The sequence below is a fragment of the Hemicordylus capensis genome, chromosome 17 (assembly GCF_027244095.1).
Source record: "Hemicordylus capensis ecotype Gifberg chromosome 17, rHemCap1.1.pri, whole genome shotgun sequence".
NCBI lineage: Eukaryota > Metazoa > Chordata > Lepidosauria > Squamata > Cordylidae > Hemicordylus > Hemicordylus capensis.
In genome coordinates, this window is record NC_069673.1 from 4,809,137 (window position 1) to 4,832,878 (window position 23,742).

General features: G+C 48.9%; 1 protein-coding gene and 1 non-coding gene across 3 annotated transcripts in view; both read left to right on the forward strand.

Annotated features, from left to right (window-relative positions):
• The window catches only part of CACNA1B (calcium voltage-gated channel subunit alpha1 B), a 288,951-nt gene that overhangs the window by 95,442 nt on the left and 169,767 nt on the right, over positions 1-23,742 (forward strand). The window contains exons 7-8 of one of the 2 annotated variants that reach the window (XM_053281907.1): positions 15,047-15,138; positions 20,661-20,813. In XM_053281907.1, coding sequence (XP_053137882.1) covers positions 15,047-15,138; positions 20,661-20,813 — 245 coding nt within the window. The remainder of the gene's footprint in view (positions 1-15,046; positions 15,139-20,660; positions 20,814-23,742) is intronic. The other variant, XM_053281906.1, reaches the window with a different exon arrangement.
• TRNAA-GGC (transfer RNA alanine (anticodon GGC)) lies at positions 18,458-18,532 on the forward strand. The gene has a single exon. It is a non-coding gene; the product is annotated as a tRNA-Ala (tRNA).

Below are 23,742 nucleotides of genomic sequence, written 5' to 3' on the forward strand. Positions count from 1 at the left end.
CCATGAGCTCTCCGTGGTGCTGAACGCCCACTGTGAACTGTCCATGGTCCTGACTGTTTACCGTCTGACCCGTACCTTGGCCACCCCTGGTTAGTATGCTTTTGAATATCATAACTGCAATGGGAGACCTACCCAGATGCTGCTCATCTCCGCTCAACCACTACGCCACTCTTCCCCAACTAGGAAGAACAGAGCAGAATTATTTGGATTGCATCTCCTAGGTTTAACGGACTGGGAGTGTCCACTGTGATAGCATCATAGCATGCATCTCCTCAGCTTCCCAGTGCTTTAAAGGTCTTGTAGGACTCTTATGAGCCATCTGTAGGTCTCCCACTTCGGGCAAAGGGAACCAGGAAGTTAGCAGTCTAGTGCAGTCCATGACGTTTTGCAGCTTGGAGCTGAAATCCAAATGGTGCCCTTTCTTTTCTTCTTTATTGTTTTCCTATTAAAATAATTAAAAATAACCTATGTTGATTAAAATATCTGTCCCACTATTTCTTCCTTCCTTTTATATCTCTTCCTCTTTCCTTTTTTTCTCTTAAAAAGGGTAGAGAAAAAGCCAGTGAGGTGTTTTCTTTCTTTCTTTCTTTCTTTCTTTCTTTCTTTCTTTCTTTCTTTCTTTCTTTCTTTCTTTCTTTTTCTTTCTTTCTTTCTTTCTTTCTCTCTCTCTCTCTCTCTCTCTCTCTCTCTCTCTCTCTCTCTCTCTCTTTCTTCCTCCCCCCCACAATATTAAAACAATTAGTTGTGCAAAAATATATTTTTTAATATCTCCTGCTAAAATACTATTTCCCATCATTGCTTCCTTCCTTTTACATCTCTTCCCCTTTCCTTGTTTTCTGTTAGATAGCGTAGAGGAAAAGCCAGTGAGAGTCATTTCTTTTCCCTCCCTCCCACCCTCCCTCCCTCCCTCCCTTTCTCTCTCTCTTTCTTCCACAATATCCATACAATTGGTTGTGTAAAAATATTTTTTAAAAAATATCTCCTAAAATATTGCTTGGCACCATTCCTTCCTTCCTTTTACATCTCTTTCCCCTCCTTCCCATTCTGTTGGGGAGGGAAGAGGAAAACCAGCGTGGCGTCATCTCACTTTTCTTCCTCTTTAAGCTATCAATGGGGGAGGCTCTGAGTGGGTGGCTGTACCACCCCTGAAAACTGGCCCTGCTGGTCTGCTGGGTGAAGTGACCCGCTTCACCCTGCTAGGTGGGAAGGCGGGCTTGAAGGGATCCAGATGCGCTGGCTTAACTGGAGGGCCTTGAAGCCACCTCTGTTCCTTGCCTGCCATTTCAGGCCCAACTGGTTTCCTGCCCAATCAGCAGGGGCCGTGGCACGGCCAGCAGACCAGCCTCCACGGGCCACGTTGTTCACGCCGGGTCTTCTGTCTGCGTGCTTGCAGAAACAGCTTCCTCCTTCTCTTCCGTGGTTTCCCAGGGTTACCAGAAGGGAGAAAAATCGGAGGATGACAAACGAGAGGAAAGCAAATGACGAAGCAAATGTCAGGGTTGCTTGCTGTGGAAATGAGATGCACCTCACCCCTTGGCTGTCTGGAAGGTGCCGCTTCCTCGAGTCCCACCCTGCGCTGTACAAACCTCCAATTAGTCTTGGACAAGGCTTCGGAGAGCCTGTGGTGGCAACGGGAGCCTGGAATGAAGCAACTTTATTATCTCTTCCTGTCGGTTTCTCTTGGCCGTTCCCAGTGAAGGAAAGCAATGGCAGTCAGAGGAACATAGGAAGCTGCCTTCTACAGAGTCAGACCCTTGGTCCATCCAGCTCAGTATTGCCTGCACTGACTGGCAGCGGCTTCTCCAAGCTTTCAGGCAGGAGTCTTTCCAAAACCTACCTGGAGATGCTGCCAGGGATTGAACCTGGGACCTTCTGCATGCAAAGCAGATGCTCTACCTCTGAGCTATAGATGTCCCTGCCTTATATTGAGTCAAACCCTTGGTCCATTGAGCTCAGTATGGTCCACACTGACTGGCAGCATCTCCCCAAGGTTTCAGGCCGGGGTCTTTCCCAGTCCCCTCTTTCCCAGTCCCCTCAAAGCACCATCACATTTACTTCTCTTTCCCCCAAGGGGCATCCTAAAAGTGGCTTCTTTGAATGTGCCTAAAAAAATAGCAACGGAGGAAACTGAAAAAATTCACACTTGGTCTTTTCCGTTTTCCTGCGTGACCCACCATCTCCATTCCTCTTGTGAACGTTGTCCACCACCAGCAGGCGCCTTGCGTGTCCAGAACCTCTTTCCCATCAATCCTCCATTAGTTCTGTGCAGGATTAGTGACTTCCTAATAGGCCCAAGAGATGAAGGCAGAACCTTTTTGGAAACGACGAGCCGTTTACCGGGGCTCTTGGCCGTTGAAATTTCAACTGAGATTTTGCTTTTGTGTTGCAGCCCGGGAAGTGCTGAGTTGACACCAGGAAAAAAAAGAAAAGAAAAAGCAAAGCTGTAAAAACTTTTATCAGCTACAATTTCACTGTTGACAAAAGCTACTGGAGAGCCGGAGTCCTTGTGGCAGCTTCTGCAGTGACTTTGGCTTTGTGGGGAGAAGGGCTTGTCCCCTTCGGGAGCAGCAGAATGCCGCTGGTCCCAACGGACCAGGGCGGTGTGGGGGTTGTGTGAGGGTTGGGCAGACATGCCTGCGTTCCGTGCTTTTTTGTTTTGGAAGTCCACTCTGTGCCACTCCTCCTCCAATCTGGCTTAACCTGGAGTGTGTGCAATGCACTTTCAATTACTTTGCTTCTTTCCCCTCTCATGGATTACAGATGTGCCCTGGGGTGGCCTGAGGTCAGTAATGGTCTATCCAAGTAAGCCAAGGGGGTTTCAAAAGGGGTTGCTCAGGGTGCTCCTCCTCTCTTTTCATTCATTCATCCATCCATTCGGAGGGCTATCGGCCACCTCCAGCCTCAGAGGCAGGATGCTTCTGAGTACCAGTTGCAGGGGAGTAACAGCAGGAGGGAGGGCATGCTCCTTTCAGCTCTTGCCTGTGGGCTTCCAGCGGAATCTGGTGGGTAGGCTTGCCATATCCTCTGGAATTTAGGGTAGCCCCTGGATTTTTGCTCCTCCACCCGGCTGCTAAATTCCGCCCGGATTTACGCGGATTTCAAATGCACTGCCCAGATGGCCCGGAATTTACTCTGGATCCGATCACTTGGGAGGGCAGAGAAGGAGAGGAAAGGATACAAATCTGCCAAGTAAGTAATAGTATTACATTTGAATGGGAGACTAGAAGTGTGAGCCCTGTAAGAGATTCCCCTCAGGGGATGGAGCCGCTCTGGGGAGAGCATCTAGGTTCCAAGTTCCCTCCCTGGCAGCATCTCCAAGATCGGGCTGAGAGCGATTCCTGCTTGCAACCTTGCAGAAGCCGTTGCCAGTCTGGGTAGACAATCCTGAGCTAGATGGACCAAGGGTCTGACTCAGCATATGGCAGCTTCCTATGTCCCTATGTCCCTAAGTTCAGATGTCAGATTGCTGTGATTGCTGAGACCATAGATTTTTGTTGGTTTGTTTTTAATGCCCAGCAGGAACAGATGGAGGGAATGCATAATATCCTAACAGGAATGTTCTTTTGTTGTGTCAAGTGACAATCCCTGGACTTTGGTATCGTTAACAGCTTGGCTGGTGGCTACTGCTACTACTTATATATACCACTTCTATTACTGCTATTTATATACAAACAACAAACGAGTATTTATATACCGCTTTTCCTCAAAAAGCCACATAATAATAATAATAATAATAATAATAATAATAATAATAATAATAATAATTCGATTTCTATACCGCCCTTCCAAAAATGGCTCAGGGCGGTTTACAAAGAGAAATAATAAATAAGATGGCTCCCTGTCCCCAAAGGGCTCACATTCTTAAAAAAACACAAGATAGACACCAGCAACAGCCACTGGAGGGATGTTGTGCTGGGGGTGGATCAGGCCAGTTACTCTCCCCCTGCTAAATAAAGAGAATCACCACGGTAAAAGGTGCCTCTTTGCCCAGTTAGCAGGGGACGTAATGGCGTAGTGGGGAGATGCTTGACTAGCAAGCAGAAGGTTGCCAGTTCAAATCCCTGCTGGTATGCTTCCCAGACTATGGGAAACACCTCTATCAGGCAGCAGCGATCGCGGAAGATGCTGAAAGGCCTCATCATCTCATACTGAGCAGGAGGCGGCAATGGTCAGCTCCTCCTGTATTCTACCAAAGAAAACCACAGGGCTCTGTAGGCGCCAGGAGTCGAATTTGAAAACCTTTCCCACAAAAGTTCCCAAAGCAGTTTACACAGCGAAAACAATAATAAATTAAAAAGATGGATCCCTGTCCCCAAAGGGCTCTCTGTCTGAAAAGAAACGTAAGGTTGACAGCAGCCACTGGAGGGATGCTGTCCTGGGGCTGGATAGGGCCAGTTGCTCTCCCCTTCCCTGCTACATATAAGAGAGTTGCCAGTTTAAAAGGTGTTGCTGTGCTCAGTTAGCAGGGGGCTATATCCTGTTTTTCAGCAAAGGTTCTCAGAGCAGTTGGCCTAGAAAAATAAATACAAAATAATTAGGATGGCTCCTTGCCCCCAAAGGGCTTACCAATTATTATTGTCTGAAAGCACCTCATGTGTATAGGGCAGAAATGGTTTGGTAGTTGGAATGCAGCCAGGGAAGGAGAAAGAGCTCAGAGTTTTGCAGCTCATGGGAACCTGCACTGCAGACATGCATCGCTTCCTTTGGGGGAGAATTTGATTCTGCTTAAAGCTAGCTTGCATACTCAGTCCTGTGTGCGTTTGTAAATGGATATTACAAAGAATGCTGCAAGTCTCTAGGAATAATAATAACAACCATAATGATGGTTGCATAAAAACAGAATAAGGTAACATCTACAGTTTTAATACCTGAGCAATTTTAATCATTCTTATTTTATGAAAAGTATTTATGTAGCGCTTTTCAGTCAAAGAGGCTCTCAAGGCTGTTGATGCAGCAAAAGGGTGTGAGAAAATACTTCTCTGCCTCCAACGAGCTTGGCGATCTAAAATGCTCCTCCAAAGGAAAACAACCCTGTAAAAGGATGTACTCCTGAAGTTTCCTGCCACTCGGGGAATTGGGAAGCTGTAAAAATGCATTTTGGAGGTATTGTCAAGCCATGCCTTCTTTACAGCAGCATTACATGGCTTTTGTTTTGGTGGCTCTGAAATAACAATCCCTCTTCACTGCCTTGAAGTAGCACCTTTAAATTTATAGTGAGGGAGGTGCGTCAGACAGAAGATGTGATCTTCTCAGGGCAAAGCTGTGATTCCAGAGAGGAGGAAATGATGGTGACTGTCCCAGTTTATTTGTACATAATATTTTTAGGTCACTCTCCCACCCAGTAAGGGCCTACAAAGCAGCTTCCAATGAAAAGTAAATTGAAAAGCAAAGTATAATAACCGTGGTGATAGCATTGCAGGATTTTTAGTTGTCTGTGTGTTCTCATGCTTTGATTGCCCTGATAGGAACATAGGAAGCTGCCATATATAGAGTCAGACCCTTGGTCCATCTAGCTCAGGATTGTCTACACAGACCGGCAGCGACTTCTCCAAGGTTGCAGGCAGGAATCTCTCTCAGCCCTCTCTTGGAGATGCTGCCAGGAACTTAGGACATGCTCTTCCCAGAGCGGCTCCATCCCCTGAGAGGAATCTCTTCCAGTGCTCACACTTCTAGTCTCCCTTTCATATGCAACCAGGGCAGACCCTGCTTAGCTCAGGGGACAAGTCATGCTTGCTACCACCAGACCAGCTCTCCCTGATCATCAGGCTTGTAGTGGCCACATTTGCAAGGGTGTTTCAAAAGTTTTGGAAAGGAAAGGGAAGATTGTGCCGTCGAGTCGATGTCGACTCATGGCACCCACAGAGCCATGGGGTTATCTTGGTAGAATACAGGAGTGGTTTGCTGTTGCCTTCCTCCTGCACAGTTTGAGATGATGCCACTGAAGTGAGCATCCGCCTGCAGCACCTTCCTGTATCGCTGCTGCCCGATATAGGTGACTACAAATATATATTTACTAGGCACAGTCTGGGAAGCACACCAGTGGGGATTCGAACTCACAGCCTCTTGCTCCCTAGCAAAAGGAAATTGGCAGGAATGTTCTCCAAAGATAACTCCATGGAGTGACTACCACAATGGGTTCATTGCTACCCTAAACCTTCCCTCTGTACCGAAATGACTGCAGTTTTACCCTAATCAACTGGAGACAGGGATAAAAAAGGGGGTGATAACACAGAGAGGGCTGTAAGTACAACAATACGATCACCGCCTTTCCATCTCTAGGGGGACAGACGTTGCCAGAAATCACTATGAGCATTCATCCCTCGAGATGGTTCCAGTGGCCAAAGTTTGCAGACTCATCTTCCCAAGGGACATTATTGGCGGGGTGGGGAGACAACCACAGCATGACAGCTGCCCGCCACTGTTGACAATCCTGAACCAGAGGTACGCAAGGTCTGACTCAGTAGAAGGCAGCTTAAGATGTGCAGAAAAGGTGCTGGATAGAAAGGCGTGTGTGAAAGGACTCTTTGCGGCTCTATAGATTCTTCCTGCAGATCTGACAAGGAAGAAGGACACCCGATCCGCAGCGGGTTGCTAAGAACAGCTTAATAGCACACTCTGTAATACAGAACAATGGAACCGATCGCAGAAGCCAGGCAGCATTTCCCAGCAGTGGCTAGCATTTCCTTCCCTCTCTCTCTCTCTCTCTCTCTGGCTAGGCTTTTGCCAGCCAAGACGAAGCCCGCATGCCGTGAAATCCGATTGACCGAAGGGAGGGCACCTTTCCAGGAATGCTGCAGTCAGGGCTTTCTCTTGATTTGCGATCTGTGCATGGAGAGCCGTTGGGCCCGAGGGGGTGGCTGTGAGGAGGGAAGGGAAAGGCTTCCCAAGTTGTCCTCAAAGGGCTGGAGCTAAGCAGTCCTGCAGAGCAGCGCCAGTCCTCTGCCAGGATCGGGGAGAGTTGCTTCTTCTTCACCTGGACCAGCCTGACTTCAGGTGGGGCTGTTCGGTGCTGGTGCAGCACAACGGCGGCGAGCAGGGGCTGTGAGCCAAGGGAACATAGGAAGCTGCCGTATAGTGAGTCAGGCCATCGGTCTTTCTAGCTTAGTATGGTCTTCACAGACTGGCAGCGGCTTCTCCATGGTTGCAGGCAGGAGCCTCTCTCAGCCTTATCTTGGAGATGTTGCCAGGGAGGGAACTTAGGTCCTCAGATGCTCTTCCCAGAGTGGCGGCTCCATCCCCTGAGGGGACTCTCTTCCAGTGCTCACACTGCTAGTCTCCCATTCAGATGCAACCAGGGTGGACCCTGCTTAGCTAAGGGGACAAGTCAGCCTTGCTACCACCAGACCAGCAATCCTCTCTGGAGGCGTTAAGCATGTCTCTTACGGACACATTTCATATAACCGGAGCTCAGACCGCACGTGCCTGTTGCTCTGCTGTTGGTCCCAATGCTGTTCTCTTTGCCCAGCGGTTTTGTTTTCGCCTTCCAGTTGCAGTCTGAAGAAGGGGTTGATTTTTCTCAGCTGCCTGCTTATTGTTTTTTTCTGGGTGTCTTTCCCTGAGCGTTCACTGCTGCTTTCATCCCGTTCTCTGTCGTGCCAAAAGATGAGTCTGGAAAAGAGGTGTCTGGCATTTTGTGTTTTTGTGAGAACCCGAGACAGCTCCTCCGTGAGGAATATCGCAGGAGAGGGGTCTGCTCTTAGGATATTCTGTTCCTGCTCCCCCACACACACTTCGGTCATTCTAGAGAGATTCAGCTCCTTGCTTTGTTTCCAGAGGCTCCCCACATGGCCTCTCATCCTTAGCAGCAGCTTTCTTTGGAGGGCCTTCATAAACGGGGTGTGTGTGTGGGGGTTTCCCCCCCATCCTCCTTTGTTGCAGAGAGGATTATGCGGAGGGTTTGACGGGAAAGCAAACCATTCAAAGCAATATCTTTCGGAGGGTGTCCAAACCACGGACTCGAGCTGGTTTGACAAGAACTGTGACTACAGGTGTGCTTATCCGATCAGACTTCTGAGAAGGGGGACTCGAGGCTGCAGAAACCTCTGCTGCAATAGAGGCTCGTTCACACGCTCAAAAGCCAGCCTGGCTTTTAGACCCATACGTGCTGCCAAGTACAGGGATGCCATGGGATGTGCTTTCCCTCCACTTGGCTGTTATCTCATGCAGCCTAACCCAGGGTAGGGGAGCACAGCCTAGCGCAGCTTTCTACATAGGAAGCTGCCATATACTGAGTCAGACCCTTGGTCCATCTAGCTCAGGATTGCCTACCCAGACTGGCAGCGGCTTCTCCAAGGTTGCAGGGAGGAATCTCTCTCAGCTCTATCTTGGAGATGCTGCCAAGGAGGGAACTTGGAACCTCAGATGCTCTTCCCAGTGTGGCTCCATCCCTTAAGGGGGATATCTTAGAGTGCACACACATCAAGTCTCCCATCCAAATGCAAACCAGGGCATGCCCTGCTTAGCAAAGGGGGCCCTTCATGCTTGCTACCACAAGGTGGTGTCCCCAGACACGGCTGTGTTTGCCTCATGTGGCTGCTACTCTGGAAAAGAGTTATTAGCCACTCTCCAACTGCTTGTTTCCTGGATTCTTTGAGAGAGCTTTCCGCCGTTAAGGTGGCATGCAATATAACTATGGTGCCCAACCATACATTTCTGGAAATAACTGGCGTGCGAGGGTTGGAGGTGTGCTTGCACAGGATGATGGGTAGACGAGAGGGAAGGGCGTTTAGCCCCTGCTAACTCAGCAGAGAGGCACCTTTTAAAGTGGCGATTCTTTTCTATTTAGCAAGGAGGAGAGCAACTGGCCCTATCCTTCCCCTGTACAGCATCCCTCCAGTGGCTGCTGCTGGTGTCTACCTTATGTTTCTTTTTAGACTGTGAGCTCTTTGGGGTCAGGGATCCATCTTATAAATTTTATTATTGTTTTCTCTGTGTAAACCGCTTTGGGAACCTTTGTCAAAAAACAGCATATAAATATTCATGTTTATTGTTGATTGGTTGGTTTTAAGCCGGGGCTAGACCATTCCCAGGTGCCAGCTCGCCATGGCACCTAGAAATTTAAGTGTGGTGTCTGAGTCAGGCAATGGAGCAGGAAGAGGAGTGAGCAAGGAAGGCAGGAGAGGGCTTCTCCTCCTTCCTCCTGGTCCCATTGGACCAGCCAGCCAGAATTTGCAGCCAGCAACAGGAAGCAAGCAAATCAGAGAGTTAATCAATCCCAGCCTTGCTGTGGAGTAGAAGAGAGCTGGTCCTGTGGTAGCAAGCACGGACTCTCCCCTTTGCTAATCAGGGTCTACCCTGGTTTGCAATTGAATGGGAGACTGCATGTGTGAGCACTGTAAGATATTCCCCTTAAAGCACGGGGCCTCTCTGGGAAGAGCATCTGCAGGCTTGCGTGAAGAAAGTTCCAAGTTCCCTCCCTGGTGGCATCTCCAAGACAGGGCTGAGAGAGACTCCTGCCTGCAAGCTTGGAGAAGCCGCTGCCAGTCTGTGAAGACAATACTGAGCTAGATGGACCAAGGGTCTGACTCAGTATAAGGCAGCTTCCTATCTCCCTGGTTCTTAATTTTTTGGGCTGGCTCCTACAGCCAGTGAAAATGGGTCAAAGCCTGGCTTGCCCTGCTAACTGGGCAAAGAGGCACCTTTTACCTTGGTGATTCTCTTTATTTAGCAGGGGGAGAGCAACTGGCCCTATCCACCCCCAGCACAGTACTTCCAGTGACTGTTGCTGGTGTGTGTCTTATGTTTCTTTTTAGAATGTGAGCCCTTTGGGGACAGGGAGCCATCTTATTTGTTTGGTATTTCTCTTTGTAAACTGCCCTGAGCCATTTTTGGAAGGGCGGTATAGAAATCGAATTAATAATAACAACAACAACAACAACAACAACAACAACAACTCCCGTGCTTACCAAAGCTTGCTCTGCACATTTTTATGAATATTGATATTAATAATTTAGAAGCCAGGTATACATGAATTGGATGGCTACATAAATAAAATGTGTGTAAAATCGTAAATAAGCTTGTGTGTGTAATAAGTGTCAGTGTGTAAAAGCTCTACCACCTTTGTTAGAAGGGGTGGAATAATACTGATAGTTTAAATTTCGGAGTGCGGCATACATGAATCAGATGGGTAAATAAATAAATAGATGATGCTGACCACGTGGCTGTCCTAGTCACAGTTTCTCCCCATTTCCTCTACCCCATCTCTGGAGGTGCATTGTTGCCGTATCTTCCACAAGAGCCTGTATGGCGAGATAAAGGTAGAATGGTAATACATTAAAGATTAGCTAGCAGGGGAGAGGAGTGTCGATATCTCGGCAAAGCTTTTTTCCAAAAAAGGTTTTGACATCCGAATCGGTTGCGTGTCGGGTGATAGGAAATTGAAGCGGCAGGACTGTTACCATGCTTATCTCACTGAATGTTCCGTATGCTTTTTCTGCTTTCTCTCAAATAACTAGAAAGCGAAAGTAACTTGAGACAGGCTCCTCCTTTTTGTTCTTCAGAAGCATTTCCAGACAGTAGGCTTGACTGCAGGTTTATTGTGAGTTCGAATTTAACCCGCCGCCCCCCCACAACAACACAAAAAGTGAATTAAAATAATAATAATCCCGGAATATAGATCGGGCTATGTTCCAAAGCATCATAAAAAACACAAATAGTGTGTGGAGTACTCCCCAATAGCTCACAGGGGCCACGGAGTAAATCCGGCCAATATGTGAATTTATTTATTTATTTGATAAATAAATAAATAAATAAATGTGTGAATGCACACCCTCCATTCCGGAGGAGAAGCGAGCCAAAAGCCCCATCTGGAAATACTCCCAGGAGGTGCAAAGAAGCGGAGGTCTAGATTTTTTTCACCTCTTCTTTGCCTTGTCTCTGCTGAGAAATGGATCTCCCAAGATTTCTACCAGCCAGCCATTTGCCTGCTCTGGCCTTGGCGGTCTTCTCTGTGGCTTCTGGCTTTACCAGTTCACAAGAGCCCTTCCTTGAGGTTTTTTCCAAGCCAGCCTTGCTGTCTGCCTCCTTTGATTTCTCCCATTCTCTCCCCCCCCCACCTCACACACCAATTTTAAAATCCTGTTTCCTGATGGCGCCGCTTGCTTCCGAAAGGCTTTGGCAGGAGCTCTGGGGGGAAAGGAGCATGCAGACATGAAAGATCTCTCTTCTGTGTGCATTTTAAAAATTTAGCAGCAGCCTTTGGTTAATTACAGCTCTCTTCCCCCTTGGGTATTGGCGTTATTTGCCGCCGCCGAGTGCAGAGTGGCACCATAGTGGGAATTAGCCACGGAGGAGCTAGAGATCGTCACCTAGTGAGGCAGGAGTAATGGCATAAGTCCTCTGCACAAGGTCTTCCTGAAATGCTGCTATCCTCATAGGACACAGGGACGTAGGAAGCTGCTGTCGACCGACTCAGACCCTGGGTCCATCTTAGTTGCATGCACTGATTAGAAGCCGCTTTTTCAAGGTTTCAGGCAGGAGTCTCTCGCAGCCTTACCAAGAGATCTGCCAGAGAGTGATGCTGGGACAGCCTGTGTGCAGCACAGATGTTCTGCCATCCAGCTAATAGGTTGAGTTTATGTCTGATCTATGATCTCAATAAAAGCCATTCCTCGGGCTATCGGCTTTTCCCACTTACGATGCTGCCTTCTACGGAGTCCGATCCTCAGTCTGTCTAGTTCAGGATTGTCTGCACTGACTGGCAGCGGCTCTCCAAGGTATCAGGCAGCAGTCTCTCGCAGCCCTACCTGGGCGCTTTCCAGACTAGCTGCTCAACAGCAGCAAAATGCCTCCGTTCAGGCAAGTCGCATTGAAAACATAAACAGCAGGGGGAAGCCGTCTCGCAGCAACTAACAACCCGAAAAAACAGCAACTCCCTTACACCGGATATACGGCGTCCTGGCTCTATATCGCAGTGATTAAGGGGAATGCCCACCTAATTTGAACTCCATTCTCCCCAGTCCTAGTCCAACGTTCTCTAATCCCTATGCCACATTGGCTCGCTTCATGAGAGAGATCCCTTTCTGCAACCTTGAAGAAGCCGCTGCCAGTCTGGGTAGACAATACTGAGCTAGAAAGACCAATGGTCTGACTCAGTATATGGCAGCTTCCTAGGTTCCTATGTTTATTTAACTTTTCAATGAAAATAAATGAAAGCAGCAAGAAAATGGAAAACACATTGAATGGAAAAGAAACATGGTTAAAGCAAAATAATATATTAAAAGGTGGTGAAAAGAACCGCCCCCCCCCTTTGCTTGCATGTGAAGGGCTCTCTTAAGTCAGGAAAGGATCCATTGTTCTGCATGCATTTATGCTACACAAGGAAAGATACTTTATCTAATAACAGATTGTAGCCAATGATGTTTCTTTGGAATCCCTTTAATATAGAGAACTGAAGGCAAGGCAAGGCACAGGAGTCAGCATGGCTACTTGTAGCAACGGGTTACTTAGACTGCCAGATCACCTGGTTCAACTGAGCTGATGTACCACTGCAGTACCACTTTCTGACCATTCTTTGGTGGCGCTGTAGTGCAGCAAAAATCAGGCCAATTGCTTCTTCTGCCCTGACAACACTGGGAGTTAGTAAGGTGCCTCTTTTTTGGCCAGGGTCTCCCAGCACCTTAACACAAGCTTAAAAACTACGAGGGTTCCACCTGGGCACTCCTGCCCACCTTAGGGCCGAGCGATTGCTCTCTGGCAGGGTTAAAGCGAAACTTTGGGAGCCTCTGTTACCTGACTAGGGGCGCTCCCTGGTGAAGAAGCGTGCGGCTCCATCTCGACAGTCACCAGAGACCGATTGTGCGATTGATGGGAATATCTGATGATTAACTTTGGGATGAAGGCTTTGCTTCTGCCAGGCATCGGATGTTTTATAAATGAGCAATTAAATGCGGGGAAGAAAGTGAGCAAGAGCTGGCAGGAGGACCGAGGCTCCAAATGAGATGTCTCTGAGCGTGATCGTTATTGCTTCAAATGACTTTCTGCGGCGTGTGCACCAGCTCTGGGAGCTCATGCTTCCCTATTCTTTTTTCTCTCCTATTCCTCCTCCCCAAAACATAATTGCTCCCATTTTTGTGTGCCTTTGCGATGGCTGGAAAACAGAGGATTGGGGTGTATTTGGTGGCACGCTCAGAGGGGATTGGCTGTCCCCTAAGCCTTCTCGGATGCCTCCCATCCTGATTCTTTTCACTCCTAGTACACATTATGTTCCCGGGCTGCATCTCCAGGTAGGGCTGGGAAAGACTCCTGCCTGAAACCTTGGAGAGCTGCTGCCTGTCAGGGCAGACAGTACTAAACTAGATGGACCAAGTGTCTGACTCAGTAGACAGCAGTTTCCTTATTGAAAAAAGGGCTGTAGTTCAGTGGTGGAGCATCTGCTTTGCATGCAGATGGTCCCAGGTTCAACCCCTGGCAGCATCTCCAGGTAAGACTGGGAAAGACTCCTGCCTGAAACCTTGGAGAGCTGCTGCCTGTCAGGGCAGACAGTACTAAACTAGATGGACCAAGTGTCTGACTCAGTAGACAGCAGTTTCCTTATTGAAAAAAGGGCTGTAGTTCAGTGGTGGAGCATCTGCTTTGCATGCAGATGGTCCCAGGTTCAACCCCTGGCAGCATCTCCAGGTAAGACTGGGAAAGACTCCTGCCTGAAACCTTGGAGAGCTGCTGCCAGTCTTTGGCCTGTTACCAGTGCTCCCTCTACCAGGGATTCCCAGATGTTGTTGACGACAGCTCCCATAATCCCCAAGCAAAAGCCATTGCAGCTGGGGGTTCTGGGGGTTGTCGTCAACAACATCTGGGAATCCCTGTTAGAGGGAGCACTGCTTGTAACCCGTGTGTCCTTCTTTTAATCTGTAAAACACTGGAGGGTTCAAGGGTCCATCATGAGCGACTCTAGAACAAGAATTCTGGGGGAGCAAAGGGGGCACGCAGAACATTATCAGATTTTGCTGCCCATTAAATACTTACAGAGGTAAGGCAATTAATGCAAGTAAGGTGAGTTAATGGTGATCCAACCTAGCTGGCCACACTGTCTTCTGCAGCCTGTGTGCTGTGGTTGAGTGAGTGAGTGAATGAGGCTTCTTTGAAAATATTTGAATGATTTAGTGCATTTGGATACCGCCGAAAACAAACATCTCAGGGCCATTTACAATTGATTGAAAACAACTATAAACGATGAAATCAGCAGTAACTTAGAAACCAGTGATTAAATGGTTGAAATCAGTGGTTAATTCTCTCTGTCTCTCTCCATCTTTCTGTCTGTCTCTCTCTTGTGGCCATGGGTTTGTCTGGTGGCTACTCAGGGACGGGCCTTCTCTGTTGCTGCCTTGAGGCTTTGGAATGCGTCCCCTGCTAAAATAAGAGCCTCCTCATCTCTGATAACTTCTAAGAAGGCAGTTTAGACACATTTGTCCACCCAGGCTTTTAATTAGACTTACAGTTTCTAACAGTGTGTTACATGCTAAATCATTTTAATGTTTTAACATTTTTAATTTTGTTGTAATTTGTACTGTTTTATTGTGAACTGCCCAGAGACATATATTTTGGGTGGTATATATGAATAGGATTCGTCGTATTTGTATTCGTATATAAATGTGTTAGGTGGTTGGTTAGCTGGTTAATTAAATAAAAACCAAATTTAGAATTTGGCGAAAAGGCTAACTGAACAGTTGCATCTTCAGTGCTTTTCTGAAGGCCATATCAGAGATGGTGCAGCTTGGACTTCAATAGGAAGTGTGATCCGCAGCTCTTGGGCAGCCACAGAAAAGGCTTGCGAATCCAGGCCATAGGGCCATAATATACTATGACTATGATCTGTTGCGTTGCTATAAAGTTCCAGCCTGGTGGATGTAGGAGGGAAAAGGGGAAGTGGGGAATATTTGCCGGGGTGGGAGCACAGACTTCTCCGTGGAGTCACCCCTGTGGTCTGAGGCTGGGATCTGGCTTCAGGAGGTGGGTTAGTTAGTTCTCAGTGGTTTGGTTTAATCTGTGCCCCAGCCAGCCGCCGCCGCCGCCGCCGCCAACATCTCTCTTTCTCTCCCTTCCCCATTAGGATTCTGGCCACAGCTGGGACCCAGTTTGACCTCCGGACTCTGAGAGCCGTGCGGGTTTTGAGGCCGCTGAAGCTTGTCTCGGGAATCCCAAGTGAGTACAAGCAGCTTTTCTTGTGGCATTTAGCCTCGTAATGGCCAGAGAAGAGCCTGGCCGGAGTGGGAGTACATGTCAGAAGGAGGCTGCACAAGCAGGACGGTGAAGCGGAGGAAGCTGGGGAAAGGACGGGTGTGGGCTGACTGTGATGTGTGTATCAGCTCAGAATTCATTCAGATAGAGGAGGGAAAACACACACACACACAGAAAAGCACGCATGTGAACTCCGGAAGCTGCCTTCTCCTGAGCCAGACCCCTGGCTCATCCAGCTCAGCATTGCCTACACTGACTGGCAGCAGCTCTCCAAGGTTTCAGGCAGGAGGCTCTCCCAGCCCTACCTGGAGATGCTGCCAGAGATTGAACCCGGGAGCTTCCTGCATGCAAAGAAGATGCTCTTCTACTGAGCTAGAAGGGAGACTCTTCTACTGATTCCCCTAAGAGGAATACCTTACAGGACCCAAATGTAGTCTCCCATCCAACTGCAAACCAAGGAAGGCCCTGCTTAGCAAAGGGGACAATTCATGCCCACTGCCACAAGGCCAATGCTCTTCCCCAGTATTGTCTGCACCACGTGTGATCTTTAGGTAGCTCAGGAACTACTGATAGCTCCCAGGTTGATCTGATGAATCTCTGTTGACATTTGGGCTTGCACATCTGGCTGGCTGAGTGGGGACATGGCCGCACCAATATAAGTCTCTCGTTCTTGGGGTGCTCAGGGTTGCCTTTACTGCCCTTATTTTCTCTCTCCAGTTCCTTCCCCCACAAAACAGGTCCCACTTGCTTCACTTGTGCCCTGCAGCAAAATTCTCCTGGGATTCAGGGGTTCTGACGTTAAAGTCTCTTGATCTGTTGATATAAAATTTTGCACATTGCCCATTTACAGCTTATTCTGTCTCCCAAGCCGCTGTTTTGTCCAGGTAGCTTTGAAAAGCCTTAAGTCTAGGGATGTGTAAATTGGTTTGAATTTGAATAGATTTGACTCAGACTCGAGTGATCCAAATTCGAATCAAATCACCCCTTAAAAGAGCAATTTGATTCGAATCTGAATTGAATTTTTGAAATTTGATTCTAATTTGTTTCAAGAGCCATTTGGCACTTAAAAACAACAACAACAACAACAACAACAACAACAACATTCAGGCCCTCTGATTTAAAAAAGGTCCTAAGACAGGATTTTTGGACCAGATTCTAATACAATTCAAATTCAAAACGAATTTTCAGAATTAGATTCAAAGTCAAAATGAATCGGAATCTTCGTTTCGTGCACATCTCTTCTTGGCTGGCATGGACTGGCAGCTGCTCTCCAGCACCTCAGGAATGGGGTGGGGGGGTCTTTTCCAGCCCTGCTGTGCAAGGTCCCTTTCACTAGCAATACCAGGGATTGAACCCAGGACCTTCTGCATAAATAGTAGGTGCCCATAGTTGCTCTTAACGCCGTGCTATGGTGCAAGGAAGAGGTGGGGGAGCTAAGTGGTATAAAGGCTGTTGGGAACGAGCCGCAGTTCGCAGACCTCGTAGCCCCCTGCCCGAGAATTTCTTCTGTGGATGTCCTTGGCAGGAGAACATCAACGCGTGTATTGTAAATGAGCGGGGGATGTATCGATCTCCCTGACACAATTGCTCTCCATTGAGTGCAAGCTGCTAAGCTCAGCTTGAGACGCGTTGCTCTTTTGTTCCTGGCGTTATTCAGGGCCGGTGAGGAGGGGGCACGGCGGCTCTTCCTTTCCCCGCTTCGTAGTTTCATTCAAGCTGCCCCCAGATTATATGTACCCAGAAGTGGACCTGGTTTATGGAGTGAATTCAGGACTCTCGGTAGCCCCGTTGAACGCAGCAGACATGTCATCTGTGTTCAGGGTGCACAGTGGTTGATCAGCGCTGGACAGCTAGCCACACGTTAATGTCCAGCATGCGGGGAACCCAGACAAGATCCGTACTCTGCTTTCCCGAGGGCTCCAATTCCTGTGTTACTGTTTCAAGGAACGTATAGACAGTTATCCCCAGAAAAATACACGTATAAATGCCTGCACGTGTGTGTATAACATGTGTGAATAGCTCTACTGTTACGAGAGGAAGAAAAATTCCTGCCCTATGCTGAGTCAGACGCTTGGTCCATCTAGCTCATCACTTTCTACACTGACTTGCAGCGGCACTCCAAGGTTTCAAGCTCAGGGGTCTTTCCCATTGCAGAGGGGGCAATTCATGCTCACCTCCACAAGACCAGCTCTCCACCCTGGGTGGGGAAACCATTCTATTTCGAACGGCCCTATATTCTTGGACAAGCCAAGCTTTTTTATTTTCCCCAGAGCAGATCCTAAATGGCCCAAGCACTCACACCGGCTTCTGCTGCCGAACTGCAAGCCATTCCTCCGGCTCTTTCACATGCCTTTCTCATCCTGAGGCCTTCTGGGATCTCCTCTTAAAGAGGCAGTACGCAGCAGCGAGGACCTCCTTCTTAAATTACGCTGCTTGGGAACTGCAGCAGTCTTCAGAGCCGTGAATTTGGAGAGAGCGCGATTCGTCATCTTTGCATTAATGTTCCGTGCCGCTGTTGGACCCAAGTGATCCTTCCCCATGAACTATTTCGGGCAGGTGATTAAAAAAAACAACCCTCCACTTCCTTGGTTCCAAGTCGGTGCCTGTGGCCTTGATCCGTCACCAGAACGTCTTGGCACACGGCAGCGATGCTCACAGCCAAGCAAACTTCCAACAGCTGGCCCGCGACTGCAGCCTGCTCCCACTCTGCATTGTCTGCATGAAATTCCCTGACTCTGCTCTCTCCTTGGTTTCGGCTCTTATCTCCCTGGCTTTAATTGAAAGCGAACCTTGTATTTGGTGAAGGGCAGGGAGGTTGAGCGGCAGGCGTCTCCACGGGCTGATCTCTCCGCGCTGCGCATCCAGAAAGGGTGCTGCAGAAGGAGGAGACTGCCCGGAGAGAAGAGGAGAGCTGGTCTTGCGGTAGCGAGCACGAATTGCCCCCCTTTGCTATGCAGGGTCTGTCCTGGTTTGCATTTGAATGGGAGACTACATGTGAACACTGTAAGATATTCCCCTTAGAATATGGGGCCGCTCTGGGAAGAGCCCATGCCTGCTTGCGTGCAGAAGGTTCCAAGTTCCCTCCCTGGCAGCATCTCCAAGAGAGGGCTGAGAGAGATTCCTGCCTGCAACCTTGGAGAAGCTGCTGCCAGTCTGTGCAGACAATCCTGAGCTAGATGGACTGAGGGTCTGACTCAGTATATGACAGCTTCTGATGTTCCTATGACCAGACAACCTTTTGGTGCAATCAAGCATAGCTTTTAAGGTATTCCCCTTAGGCTATGGGGCTGTAGCTCAGAGGTAGAGCATCTGCTTGGCATGCAGAAGGAGGTCCCAGGTTCAATCCCTGGCAGCATCTCCAGGTAGGGCTGGGAGGGACTCCAGCCTGCAACCTTGGAGAAGCCGCTGCCAGTCTGGGTAGACAATCCTGAGCTAGATGGGGCAAGGGTCTGACTCAGGAGAAGGCAGCTCCCAGTGTTCCTAAGTGGGCTTTGGAGCTTAGCAGCCCAGATTTGAAAACTCCAGACCCACACAATGCTTGTGCCATGGAATGATGTGCCCGCAAGGAAATGGCAAGGCTGTGAAAAATCCCGAAGCTGAGCAAACGTCCCCTGAAGTGTGAGCAGACGGAAGAACAGGCTTCTCCATGTGAGCTGCTCCACAGGCTGCCCCAGGAAGTTGGCCCTAGCGCTGGGTTTTACTCTCATCTTGTAAGATGGTTCTGTGGCTGATCTATCTGGCCATGATAAGCTGGATCATGGACACGAGCCCCGGAGTGCAGGCTAGTTGGGGTGGAGAGCCCGTTTTGTGGCAGGGAGCACGAATTGTCCCCCTCGCTAAGGAAGGCCTGCCTTGCTTTGCATTTGGATGGGAGACTCCATGGGAGAGATTCCCCTGAGGATGGGGCCTTATCTCAGAGGCAGAGCATCTGCTTACATGGAGGAGGGCCCGGGTTCAAGCCCTGGCAGCCTCTCCAGGCAGGGTTGGGGAAGGCTCAGCATGGCTGAAGGACGTGCAATACAGCCACTAGGGGTGTGCACGGAACTGGCTGGTCTGGTTCGGTTCAAATCTGAACTGGACCCGAACCGGACTGGGCCAGTTCGGTCCGGCACCAACTCGAACACCCACCCACCCCGGTTCGGTTTCGTCCTGGATGGGGGGGGTTGCAAGCTTAATTTTTTAAAAAACAACACTACTCACCACCCCTGGGGGAGGTGTCTGAGGCAGCTGGGGGTGTGTGTCCACAGAGGCTCCTCCTCCCCCCACCTGCCTCCCTTAGTCCAGACTGTTCCTTGGCCAGTTTTCGGCTTTCCCCCCTGTTGCGGCAGCCAATACTAAGCTAGATGGACCGAGGGTCTGACTCACTCCAAGGCAGCATCCCGTCTTCCAATATTCATAAGAATAGCCCTGCTGGATCAGGCCCAAGGCCCATCCAGTCCAGCATCTTGCTTCACACAATGACCCACCAGATGCCTCTGGGTTGCCCACAGGCAAGAAGATAACCTTCTGTTATCCCCCTGCAACTGGTACTCATAGGCACCCTGCCTCTGCGGCTGGAGGTGGCCTATAGCTCTCCAACTAGTAGCCGTTGATAGACCTCTCCTCCGTGAAGTTATCCAAACCCCTTTTCAAGCCATCCAGCTTGTTGGCTGTCACCACATCTTGTGGCAGAGAATTCCACAAGTTGATGATGCATTATGTGAAAAAGTACTTCTGTTGGTTGGTCCTAGATTTCCTGGCAATCACTTTCATGGGGTGACCCCTGGTTCTAGTGTTATGGGAGAGGGAGAAGCATTTCTCTCTCTCCACTTTCTCCACTCCATGCATGATTTTATAGACCTCTATCATGTCTCCCTGCAGCCTTCTTTTTTCTAAACTAAAAACCCCCAGGTGTTGTAGTCTTGCCGTTTCTGCACCATTTCCAGTTCTTCAATGTTTTTCTTTAGATGTGGTGACCAGAACTGCATGTGTTTAATGTTGAACTGGACCCTGGTGTGCCTCTTTTTACCCATTCTAGCTAAGCAAAGAGGCACCTTTTAAAGTGGTGCTGTTTGGCAGGAGAGAACAATTGTACAGTGTTGTTCTTGTGGCTGTTCCTGGTGTCTACCTTGTGTTTCTTTTTAGATTGTGTTCCCTTGTGGGACAGGGATCCTTCTTATTTCTTTTTCTAGACAAAACCGCTTTGTGGACTTTGTTGTTGTTGAAAAACGATCTACAGATATTCAGTATAATAATGTTTGCGGACGCAGTGGGATTGAATCCTGCCTCCAAAGCCCTTTTCCACCCATGAGTCGAACGGGTATCTGAACCAGCGGAGAACTCGCTCCGTCTTTGAGGCGAGCTTTCCGAGTTCCCGAGTGTTTGCATTCCGAGCCGAGGAATCTACACTTTGGGTGACATCACTACCTACTTACAACCTCTGTTCTATAAAGCAGCTCCTTCTGAGTGTCACTGAAAGGTCAACCAAAGTGGCTTGTTCTCCTTAGGTTTGCAGGTTGTCCTCAAGTCCATCATGAAAGCGATGGTGCCTCTCCTCCAGATCGGCCTCCTCCTGTTCTTCGCCATTGTGATGTTTGCCATCATCGGACTGGAGTTCTACATGGGCAAGTTTCACAAGGCCTGCTTCTCCAATGAAACAGGTGAGTTTCGTTGGCTCGGGAGGACTAGTTCCAAACAGGGAAAGGCTCTTGAGAATTGGGTTGCAGCCAGAAGAGGCATTTCTGAACCCTCTTCCAGGGAGGGCTTATAGCTTGGTGGTGGATCACATGCTTTGCAAGTAAATGACAGAGATCTGGTTGGTGGGGACTAGAGACAGGGCCTTTTTGGCTGTGGCCCCTTGGCTTTGGAACGCCCTCCCTGAAGAGCTTCGCCATGCTCCCTCCCTCAGTGTTTTTAAAAAACATCTCAAAACACACCTTTTTAAAGGAGGCTTTTAAATATCATTATTTTGTTGTATCTGATAGGTTCTTTAGCTTCTTTAGCTTTTTATAATTTTCGGTTTTAATTTGAACCGAATAATTGTTTTCAATCTGACTTTTTAAAAAAATAATTAATTTGATTACTTGACTCTGTATCTGTGTTATTGTTGTAAGCCTCCCCAAGCAGTATTGCGCTGGAGGGGCGGGGTGTAAATGTTTCAAATAAATAAATAAATGGCCCCAGCTTCAGACCCCGGCATGCTCGGAAACCAGAACTGCTAAATACGGTTCCTAGTAGTCATTGGGCGTGAATGCCACCTCTACCCCATTCGCACCTCCTCATTTGCTTGAGCAAGGGGGCTGCATTGCGTACCCTTAGACCGTGCTGAGTTGCTCAGGTTTCCCAACAAGGCGGCTGGGTCACGGAGGATTCTCTGTGATCCCTTGTGCAGTGGGATAACGGAGCACTGCTTCGGCCCACTTGAGCAGCCTGCAGCCACCTCCGAGGAGGCATATTAACCTGGTCTATTAGCTCCAAGCAACACGAGAGTAGCAGCAGCGGCGGCGGCAGCATTCTGGCAAGAGCCGAGCAAGAGCGAGTGCTGGAAAGTAGGTCAGGGAGGCAGCTGTCGAATGAGAAGGTCTCCCGGAATATTGGTGGGAACTTTTCCACCAGGGGTGGAGGGCAGGGCTTGATTTCAGAAGCAGGCGCTGGGTGTTGGCATCACAGCTCATCTCCCCAGCCAGTGTTTGAGGCTGGGGGAACCCGACCTCCGGGACGAGGGGATGGTTAGAGGGATGGGAGCTCTTACCTGGCTTTGTTTTAGGGAACAGATGGGACCTGGTTGGTTGGTTGGTTGGTGGCTAGGAGGCAGGTGGGGAAGGACCTGGACTCACTCCACGGGCGGTTGTGAGGACGTGGACATGAGAGCGGAAGGCTGGTGTGGCTAGTGGGAATTGCCCCTTTCCCATCACTGGGAATTGCCCCGCTCCCACTAGCCCTGGATGGAGTGGTTATGGTCCATGAGCCATTTGGGGTGGTCAAAACCATCTGCGGGGACCATCCTTGTGGCTTCTGGCATCTACGCCTCTAGAGACGGGATCTAGGGGCAATCGCATTGCAAGGCGTCCAGCTTTTGTGCTTGTATTACCCCTGTCCATCGGGCCTGCAGCGGCCGGCTGTGCAAGGGTGTTTTAGAAGCTTTGAAAAGTTTTAAAAACAGAAGAAACAACTCTCGAAGGCAGTTAGAGGAAACGGAAACGAAAGTTGTCGGGCATGTCCTCCAGAGATTGCTCCATGGAGAGAGGGGACAACCGCTTGTTCATGGTGACCCTAGTCCTGACCCCAACACTTGGCAATGTGCAAAAATGATTGCAGTTTTACCCTAATTGTTGGGAGAAGGGTAGGGATAAAGGAGGGGTGATGACACACAGAAGAGCAGCATTATAATCACCTGTTGCTCTGGGCTCCACCATGAGCTCCCTTCTGTCCCTGTTCCTAGGGTCCTGTTTTTTTGCAGGGGGTGGTGGATTTGGAGAGTCAGGGAGTATGACCAGTCACAGTGCATTGGGTCCCCCAACTTTGCAAACCCCCTGAGTGGGGTGTTGATCTCAGGGAGTCTGTCAAAGTAGGGAATGCTTATATTCCTGGGTCCCAGTGTGTGGTGGTGTGATTGACTTTCCATGTTTCTGCTCCTCCCCCATCATCATCATCATCATCATCTTATTTATTTATTTATTTATTTATTTATTTATTTATTTGAAACATTTAATATACCGCCCACTCCGAAGACTCCGGGCGGTGCACAAAAACATGCAAACAAGGCGACATTAAAAATTACATTCTAAATTAAAAACTAAAGTAACTAACAAAAAAAACCCACCAAATATGTAAACTACAGGGCAAAAGCCTGGCAAAAAAGAAAAGTCTTCAATAGAGATGTGAAGATCAGTAAGGAAGGGGCTAGATGGATCTGAAGGGGAGGAGAGTTCCAAAGAAGTGGGGCAGCCACCAAAAAGGCCCTTCCGCGGGTCCTAGAGCCCCGAACCTCCTGGAAATCAGGGACTGACAAAAGGGCCATCTGAGATGATCTAACTGGATGGGATGTAACTGGATGGGAGAGGCAGGTCTGTAGGTAGACATCCTCCTCCTCCTCCTCCTCCAAGGCCTTTTCTGGTTCTGAGGATGGCCTGCTTTGACAGTTGGCCATGAAGGTGAAAGCAGGTCCAGTCATCTGAAATCACTGGTACTTGGGGTCCGGAATTCTGAAAGTAGGACATCTTTCCAAGGGATGCAGATCTGCTGCTGCTGTTTTGTCTCCTTGGAACTTTTGAAAAACCCTGCCTGGTCTTTCCAGCAGTGGCCTTTTCCGTCTTGCAATGTTTTTGCTTTGGAGCACCTGGGTCCTCTGGAGGGAAGCCTGGATGTTTGCCTCGCAGCAATGTCACCGACGTGGCTGGGCAAGATTCAGGTCCCACCAGACAAGCGAGGAAATGAGCAATCACTGGCAAAATGCGTATTCAGTCCTTGGAGAGGAAGGATATGGCATTCAAATGTAAAAGGCCAGTTTCCTACACGATACTTACATTTGTAAGTTAGTAAAACAGGTGCAAAAAAAGGTAATTCTTGTCCTGTTTTGGTTCCGTTGAT